This window comes from Leptonychotes weddellii, chromosome 7, assembly GCF_054177405.1.
Source record: "Leptonychotes weddellii isolate Sample4059 chromosome 7, ASM5417740v2, whole genome shotgun sequence".
Lineage (NCBI taxonomy): Eukaryota > Metazoa > Chordata > Mammalia > Carnivora > Phocidae > Leptonychotes > Leptonychotes weddellii.
In genome coordinates, this window is record NC_138375.1 from 56,309,438 (window position 1) to 56,318,983 (window position 9,546).

Here is a 9,546-nt window from a genome sequence, read left to right on the forward strand (position 1 = left end):
AAAGGACGGAGCCAAACTTGGCGATCCCTAGAGGAGCTACCTGTGGCTAGGCACTGCGGGTCTGGGTGCCTCTGGACAAGGAGGAACAGGGCGGACGGCCTGAGAACAGGAGCTTCTCTATCTCTTTTCCCCCCTCCCCCTCTTTCTGTCTCTCTGTCCCCTACACTGGCTGGGGCCAGACTTTTCCACAGATAGGCAGGAGGAGTTGGGGGGGGGGATAAGAGGGAGACGGAAAGGAGGAGAGGAGCTGCAGAGGGGCGAGCAGGGGGCGAGGCGGGAGGACGGGAAGAAGGGGAGGAGAACCGGGCAAAAGAGAGGAGGGGGAGGGGGAGGAGCTGGGAGAGACCCAGGCACGCAGCAGCAGGGCCGAGGGGGGAGAGAAGGGGAGGGTGGGGAGAGAGCAGACGGTTCGGAAGTTTTCAGAACCCGGGGGCTCTCGGTCGCCCCCGGCGGGGCACGGACTCGAGGGGGCGTGGGGGCCGCGCGGCACTCACATAATGCTTGTTGGGCACCCGCCGCTTCTGCACGTCCAGCACCTTCACCTCCACGATGCTGCGCCGCGGCGGCATGGCCGTCCTCCGCGGGGCCGAGCGCGGGTGCGGGGAGGGCGGGTGCGGGGGGCGCACTGCCGCGGGCGGAAAGCGGGGGGCCGAGCGCTATCCGGAGCCCCGGCAGATCACGGGCCGAGCTCGAAACGCCGCCACCGCCACCGCCGCCGCCGCCCTTCGCTCCGCGCGCCCTCGGGCCCGGCCCGCCGCCGTCGACCGCCCCCGGCCCGCCCCCGGCCCGCCCCCCGCGCCGCCGCCCCGCCCCCCTTAAAGGACCCCGCCCCCCTTAAAGGGCCCGGCCCCGTTCCCGCCCCCGGCGCGCGGACCCGGCTGGCTCACGTCCGGCCTCCGCCTCGCCTTTGTCCCGGCGCCCTCCCCCGGCCTTCGGGGGAGGGGACGGGCGCGCATCCGCAGGCCAGTCACTGACTGACCGGTCGATTCATTCCCGCACTCGCTCAGCTCAGGAGCCACGGTCCAGCGCCAGATCTGAGGGCCGGGCTCCCGGGTTCAAATTCGGACTCTGCCGCTATCTATTCCGTGGCCTTGGGCCAGTTGCTTAACCTCTCCGGGCTCAGTTCCTTCATCTGTAAAATGGGCCTAGTACGACTGCCTGCCAACCAGGGCTGTCCTCCCCATGTGAAGATGCATGTGAAGCCGTTGGCAATGTCTGGCCACGGTGTAAGATGTTGGCAGTTTTAAACCCAGACCCAAGCCTTGGGAATTCAGGGAGTAGCGAGAGGCCAGAAACTTCTTTTCCTAAGTGTACACTCTGAGAGATGGGGAGAGAGGGAGATAAAAATCGCAACAAATGCAAGTACAATATAATTGCAATAATAGTAGCATAATAAGGTGGTGGATAGAAGCTTGGGGCAGATGCGAGCTTGGAAGAGAGGCCATTGATTCCCAAATGTGGAGCACTTCCTCCATGCCAGGGGCAGTGCCTTCTGCTTTTCTGAAATGTTCCTTTTGAATGCTCAAGACAACTCTGGGAGGAAAAGGTGTTTGGCCTATACTCCAGAGGGGGTGACTGAGAGCAGCATCCAGACTCACAGAATTGGTGGAAAGAACCCATCACTCTCTGGCTCTAGGCATATTTCACAAACTAAGGTGGGTGGGGCTGTTTCACATTTCTTCATCCAGTGCCTCCTAGCCCTGGCTTGGCTCAGTCATTTTCAGGTGGTGGATGAACAAATGTCTGAATGAGTGTACACATCAATGCAGGGATAGGAGACTGGCCAGTGCTGTCACACTAGGAAGCAGGGGCTCTTTCCAACAAACTGCATCACTCCCCTCTAGGCCTGAAAGAACCCAGGGCTCCTTCCCACCCTGGATCCAAGGTCAGCCTTTGAAAGACAGTATGGGTCATCCAGGGGAGGATGCTTCTCAGCAGCCCTGGCCAGGTTCCTGGATAGTTGGGTGCTGATTCTCTTTGGGTCCACCCCCCACTTGCCCCTCCAACTGCCTTGCCAGGTTTTACCACCCTGCTTTGGCCCCAGAGAATGGCCTGCATGGATTTCATGGATGGGCTCCCTGTACTCAGCTTCCTGTTAGGCTTGGCCAATGGGAGGCCCTGGCAGGAGACTGAGGGCAGAAGAAGAGAGAGGTCTAGGTATAATTTTCCTGAGTTTTCTTCCTGCAGGGTTGTGCTTACCAAAGGTGGCCTTCCACATACCTTCTCCCTCGGGGTTCCTGGAACCCCTTTTTTCCACTAAGGGTGTTAAGAGTCCTGCTGTTGCAAGCCCTGGATACTGCACCATCCCCTCTGGGTTCCCCAAGCCCTGCTCACACCCCTGTGAGTGGACTCCTCAGTAGACTTCCCTGTGACCCTGCTTGAGGGAGGCATCTGTTTCATGCCGGGACCCTCACTGATAGCATTTCTGTAAGGCACATTCTTCTGAAGCACAACTGCAAGTCAGCTTACTTGGAAATGCCCAGTATGTGGAAGGCCTGGCTTTTCTGTTCCTTTTACCTCATCCTCTGAATGAGCCAAGCCTTCCTAATAAGGCAGAACCACAGAAGGCAGACGCTAGAGGAAATCTGTGAATCAGCCAGCTTCCTCGGTTTTCCCAGAAAGGCGATGCGACCTGGCCGAGTTGCACACAGAGAGGCCAAGTTGGGTCTTCAGCCCTCCTGGGCTCCCCTGCTCTGCTATGGCCTGCCTGGCCTGGGAAGACAGACTTTCCTCTCACCTGCCCGTAGCAGAAGATGCAATAATTTGCATCTTTCTATGCCCTTCCTTTTTACTGTAGTAAAACATACATGACCTAAAATTTACCATTTTAACCATTTTAAGTATATAGTTCTGTGGCATTAAGTACTTCACCTTGTTGTGCAGTCATCACCAACATCCGTCTCTAGAACTTTTTTTTGTCTTCCCAAATTGAAACTCTGTACCCTTTAAGCAATAACTCCCATTCTTCTTTCCCCAGCGGCTGGCAACCACCATTTACTAAGTTTGACCTTGGGCAAGTCACTTGACGTCTCTGTACTCTATCTCCAGATGTGTAAGATGGGAAAGGAATAGCCACTGACCTCATTGGCTTGTTCTGGAGTCTAAATGAGATAATACACATAAAGTACATGTATTTTTGTTATTTTGCTATTAGCTGATCAGAGAGAGCTAAAAGTCTCCTTTTAAGTGCATCCAAATCTCAAACAATTTTAATACTAACTCTGCCATGAACTACCTCTACTCTTTCCCAGTCCTGATCCTCTTTTTAGCCCCTGATTTTGTGTCCAGTCTCAGCTCCCACCAGTTGCCTCTGTTCTCCCCACATCCCCCAAATAGAAATGACTTGTGATCTCCAGAAGGAAATATATTCTGTTTTTTCCTATCCGTATATCTTAGGGTAAGCGATTCATTTCCCCACCCTGTCTGCCAGTAACCTCTTATTCAGCCTTCAAAGCCCAGCTTGGATGTCACTTCCTCCAGGAAGCCCTCCATCCCAGATATATAATTGCTTTCCCACCCCTCCTCCAGCTATCACTGTGCCTTGTCATAGCTATTATTACCTTTTTATAGATCTGATTCTTTTGCCAGACTCTGAGCCCCCAAGGAGCGGGAATGTGTCTACTTTGTCTCAAGTCCCCCAGCATCTGGCACAGACTAGCATTGAGAGGCCTCGAGAAAATGCCTGTGGGATGAATGAATCCATCTCCATCTCCTTAACTCTAACCTAAGTTCTCTCCAGGGCTGGGCTTGCTTTTGTCCCTACCCATTCCCCAGAGACCTCTTCACACCAAGCTTCACTGTGTCCACACTCCTGGGAACCCTGGCATTTTCCCTGATCGGGGTGCGAAGAGAACAGGGCAGAGAAAAAGGTAAATTTGCTGCCTTAGCTGATTTTATTCTTCTAAATTTCTGTTCTAGAAGTGCATTTTGCAAGCTTGAGAGCTGCAGACCATAGAAAATCAATGCTGAAGCTGACAGACTGCAGAATTCCATATGGCAGGTTTATTTGGGAAGAGGGCTACACATCCGAGGGGCATCGAGTCCATCAGCCTGAATTAGGCTCTGGTCTTTTTGTGATTTTTGATGTCTGCCTGACTGTCAGGCTGTACTTCTCCCAAATCCCAAATCCCCAGGATGGACAGCCAGGCCCAGGGAGCTGAGGCCCTGCTCCTTTTCTTCCTCTCTTCATCAACTGTCTGAGATGGAATCAGGCGTCTTTCCAGAACAAAGGCAGGGGACTTTGAAAAGAGATTCGTCCCTCTGAGACTGTGGTCTGATTGACTGGCACAGCAAGATGCTCACAATGAACACAGCCGAACCTACAAATGCTCAGCGGCCAGGCACATGTGGTCCTGTGAAATAGATCATGGGCTGGAAGGAGTTGGGCCTTAGAGCAAAGTTCCAGGTGCCCAGGCTGCAGGGCAGAGCTTTGGGGGTGGGGAGGAGCTTAAGTGAAGTTACATTTCAGGGGCTGGAAGAAGGAAAGCACAGCTTCCTTCCATCTTCCCCATCTTTTCCTGGCTGCCATAATTATCTTCCTCCTAAAAGGACGCTCTGTCCATAACCCTCCCCTGCTCAGAAACCCTCATTGGCTCCCACTGCTCATTGATGTTCATGTGCTAGAGATTGGATTCAAGGCCTCCACGACCTGGATCCTTTAGTGCTGCTTTCAGCCCTACCTACTTTGTGTTTATAAACTGTGCCTATATCTGTCTTTCCCCACTTTGTAAAGGGATGTGTGGGTAAAGGGGTGTGTGTGTGTCTGATCACCTCCCAGGTGTTATGTATAGCACCAGACATTCCACATCCATTTCTCTATCTAATTTATCCAAGAAACCCACAGTGTGCGTTATTTTTCCCATTTTCAAGTGAGAAAAAGAAAAAAAGCTCAAAGAAGTTGCCTGGCGTCATAGCACAGAAAAGTGAAGAAGCTGGGATCTGAACTCAGACCTATTGGGTGCCTGACCCCATGTTCTTTCCAGAAGCAAGACCCCACTTGAGGACCGGACTGATGTTTTCTTAATGTTTGTATCCACTTCTCTTCATTAAGTAGATGTCTTTCTGCTACAGATGGAATGTTTGTGTCCCCAAATCCGTGTTGAAATCTAATTCCCAATTTGAGGTTAGTTAGAGGTGCGAATCTCTAGAACATGATTAGGTCATAAGGGTGGAGTTTCATGAATGAGATGAGTGCCCTTATCAAAGAGATTCCAGAGAGCTCCCTCTCCCCTTCTACCATGTGGGGACATAGTGAGAAGGCAGCTGTCTGGGACCTAGGATGTGGGCTCTTACCAGATTCCAAATCAGCACCTTGGTCTTGGAATTCCTAGCTCCCCGAACTGTGAGAAATAATGTTTCTGTTGTTTTTAAGCCAGCCAGTCTATAATATTGTTATTGTAGCCCAAATGGACTGACAGCTCTAAAGCCATTCTCTGTCTCCAGCTGGATGGGTTTTTAGAAAAGGCAAGTTAGATAACACCTATAAAGGCCAAGGCCTCACGATAGTCAAGCCCCGCAGGGTCTGGCTTCTGCTGTCCTCTGGGCCTCATTTCATCCCCTCCCCCTGGCACACTCCCCTCCAGCTACTCTGACCCTCTCTCCATTCCTAGAATACCCACCTTTTTGCACACGCTGTTCCCTCCTACTGCAAGGCTTTCCCCTCAACTGACCCATTCCTGTCTTTTAGGTCTTCCTTTAAATGTCATCTCTTCTGAGACCTTCCCTAAAGTAGCCCCCCTCATCTCTCTCCCATGTGCATTTCCTTCACAGCACTCATGACTGTTGCATGCTTTTATTGATCTGTCAATAGCGCATCAGCTCCATGAGGTCAGTTCAGTCTATCTCATTAATTCTCTGCAACACCAGCACAGGGCTCGTGGGCTCGTAGTAAGTAAGTAGCTGTTGAATAAATGGATGGCCTTCCTCTCCATGAGAAAGGCAGGGCCTCTTCTTCCCCACAGTGTCTGGACCCCTGGCAACTGCTCAGCAGATGCTTGTCGAAGGAATGAACGGATGAACAAACGGATGTGTGAGTGTGTGAAAGATCAGGTCGATCGCAAAAAGGGTTTGGGCTGCATTTCAGGTTAATGGGCACATATGCCAGAGACCTCTGAGGGGACCAAGACTGGTGACTCTCATCTTGTTCACAGAGCCTAGTGAAACTTGCAGAAAGATATTAAAACATAGAGGTCACCTGTCCTTGAACAGCTTCCCCCAATCAGACTGGGTGCTTTTCCTCATTCAGCCACAGTGGCAGCTAGCTTGTCACTGCTGCCAGGGCACGCCCACACTCCTGCCCCAGGGGCAAAAATTACTGTTTGATCATCCCCAGTGCTTCCCACACCCCACGCTGCCAGCTGAGTCTAACTGCTTGGTTACCCTATAAGTTTGTTGCATTGAATATGAAGGTTATGGTTCAACCTTGCCTATTCAGATAAAGTGTGTCAGAGCATGATCCCAAAGTGCAGGTAGCCCAGGGAGCCTAGTTATGTATTCACTAGTATTTATTGATTGCTTGTATACAAGTATTTATCACTTGCATACACAGTACTCATTGGGCTCTTAATATGTGCCAGGCATTGCCTGAGGTGCTTGGGATACATCATCGAACTAAATAGGTAAAGATCCTTTTTCTTGTGACACTCATATTCTAGCAATAAACATAAGAAATAGGGAAATTGTACAGCACATTAGAAAGTAAAAAGTGTTAGGAGCAAAACAGAAATAGTGCAGGCTAATGGGGACTAGGAGGCTGGGGTTCAGGAGAGCAGGAAGCAATTTTCAATAGGGTGGAATAGGTAGGCTCATTGAGGAGCTGACTTTGAGTACAGACTTGAAGGTAACGAGTGAGCCATGACTGTGCCTGGGGGAAGAACCTTCCAGAAGGAGGAAACAGCCAGTGCAAAGGAGGGAGCATGGCTGGCATGTCTAAGAACAGAATGGAAGCCAGTGTGGTTGGAGGGGAGCAGGGAAAGGGAAGAGAAGCAGGACACATGGGGTCAGAGAGGTAATGGGGTACTGACTTCCAGAGGGTCTTATAGGGACCATGGAGAGCTGGCTTTCACCCTGAGGGGCAGTGTGATCTGATGTATGTATCTGATCGCTCTGTCTGCTAGCATGAGAATAGATCCTAGCTCTCCTGGACACATGCTTGGATTGCAGTCTTCCACCCCCTTCCATTCAGAGTGGGTTATGTGACTTGCTTGGCCATTGAAATGTGAACAGAAGCAAAGCGTATCACTTCCAGGCAGGAGGGCCAATAGGCAAGTTCACCCCTACTCTGTGCCTGGCAATGCTCCAGATGGTGGCTGCTCTGCCAGCTTGGAACCTGGAGAGACGATGATGGCGCTATGGTCTGATGTGACCCCCACCGCCCACAAAGTGATGATATTAGGAAGGGGAGCCTTTGAGAGGCAGAGCTTTCATGAATGGGATTAGTGCCCTTGTAAAAAAAAGGCCTGAGAGAGCTTCCCTGTCCCTTCCACCATGTGAAGACAAAACAAGAAGACTCCAACCATGCTGGCAAGCTGATCTCAGACTTCTCAGCCTCCAGAACTGTGAGAAATAAATTTCTGTTGTTTATAAGCCACCCTATCTATTGTATTTTGTTATAGTAGCCCATATGGGCCAAGACAGATGAGCAGAGACCTTCTCCGGATCTGGGCTGAATGTGAGTGTGGAGCAAAACCATTGCTGGTTAAGTGGCTGGGCTTTTTGGTGTTATTTGTTACTGCAGCATAACCTGGTCTATCCTGACTGCTGCTAGAAGCCAGGGGTGATGAGGAAGACCTGCTAGGAGGTTACTGTAATCATTCAGATGAGAGATGATGGCGGCCCAGACCAGAGAATTGGCAGTGGAGATGCTGAGGATGGTGGGTTCTGGATATGGTAAATTTTATCCTGTCAGGTGATGGATATTTTTATATTCATATAAACATTATTGAGCTTTGTTCTGGGATGCAGTTAAGTTATTTGGAAATAATTTGACCCTTTCAGATCTTTATGAGGAAATAGCAGAGCTGCATTTAATCTAGGGTTAATTTTTCCCCACTACTGAGGCAAGATCCTTCTTAGATACCTAAATGATGCCTCAAGGTCATTTAGAAATGGGTGGGAACCTCACTGTGAGGTTTTCTGCTTTTGCTGTTGCAGAAAGGCACTACTCCTGCCCCTGTGTGAGCTCTGTGCACCTTTCCCTCTAATCTTTGAAGGTAGTGCTTTGCCCTGGCCTTGGGTAGTTTCCTCTCATGCATGTGCTGATAAACTATCAACTGAATACTCAAAGGGGACCCTCTAGATCTCTGGAGTTCTCTCTGGGAATCTTTCTTCTCTCCAATACTTTGCGGGGCAAACTCCAGCTGCCCTGGCTTCCCTACACTCTCAGCTTCTCTGCAACTCAGGGAGGCTGCCAAGGTTTCTCTTCCCTGAGCTGTGGTTGGGGCATCATAGGGCTCCCCTCAATTGTTTCTTTCCTCCCTGGAGTCACTGTCCTTTGTTGTTGATGTCCAATATCTCGACTGCCATTGTTTCATACATCTTATCCCACTTTTTAGTTATTGCAGATAACTAAAGGTTAAATCTGGTAAATCTGGGAGGGTAAATCTGGTCTCTGTTAGTTCATCTTGACAAGAAGCCCTGTATTGCCTTTTGATACTGAAGCCATGCAAAAGATTGCCCATCATCCATGAAACAATGCTACTGAAGGCAGGAGAAATTGCTTGATCTCTTCACATGGTTGAAATCAATTTCAAAGCAATGAGAGGCTCATGTGACCTACTGGCAGCCTAATTTTCTTCTTTTGGTAGGACATCAAATAATGCTGTCTATAGTAATTAATGGCATTTTGGAGTTGATAAAACATAACATTTCATGGTCTGTGTCTGAGGATTCCGATACCTGGAATCCTATGGGTCTATTTCTGTGGTCTGTTGTTTCTGCTGTTTCTAGTTTACTTTTGTCTTGTCTCCTCATATCTTCAATTTTTTTTTTGCCTAGACATTTTATTTGAGAAAGTATTTGTAGAAATAGTTTGAGACCTAACATATTAGCTTCCTTCATAAAGGATTTTGGGGTTCCAGGCTTAGTCCTGCCAAGTCAGGCTGCAGTCTATCCCATGGCTGGCTTCCTTCTGATTCATGCTTACTCCTAGAAGGGAGCCCACAGAGTCCCAGCCCAAAAGTGCTTTACAAAGATCCCTACCTTTGGTCGGGATTCTAAGTTGTGCCTACCTAGCGCCTTGAACCTGACAAAAGGGCAATTTAACCTCTCGATTGGTCACATTGGCAAATACCTCCAGAATAAAACTGGCCCTGAGTTCTTTGGTCACCAATTTGGATTCCTGGCCTACGACACATATATTATTACATCTTTGATGATTTTGGGGAGATTTAAAAATATTTCCAGCTTAAAAAAAACTTCTATTACTATTAACCTGCCATTAATATCACGCTTGTATTTTGTTAATTTGCTTATTTTTACAAACATTATATTGCATTTATCTTGGGCCAGGCACTTCTAAGCAGTCTCTATATAACAAGTCAATCCTCA

At 49.5% G+C, this 9,546-nt stretch overlaps 1 protein-coding gene across 2 annotated transcripts in view; it reads right to left on the minus strand.

Annotated features, from left to right (window-relative positions):
• SH3PXD2B (SH3 and PX domains 2B) overlaps nt 1-762 on the minus strand; it is a 109,558-nt gene extending 108,796 nt beyond the window's left edge. The window contains exon 1 of one of the 2 annotated variants that reach the window (XM_081826324.1): nt 495-762. In XM_081826324.1, coding sequence (XP_081682450.1) covers nt 495-569 — 75 coding nt within the window. In that variant the 5' untranslated portion in view covers nt 570-762. The remainder of the gene's footprint in view (nt 1-494) is intronic. The other variant, XM_081826323.1, reaches the window with a different exon arrangement.
• Between the last annotated feature and the right edge of the window lie 8,784 nt (nt 763-9,546).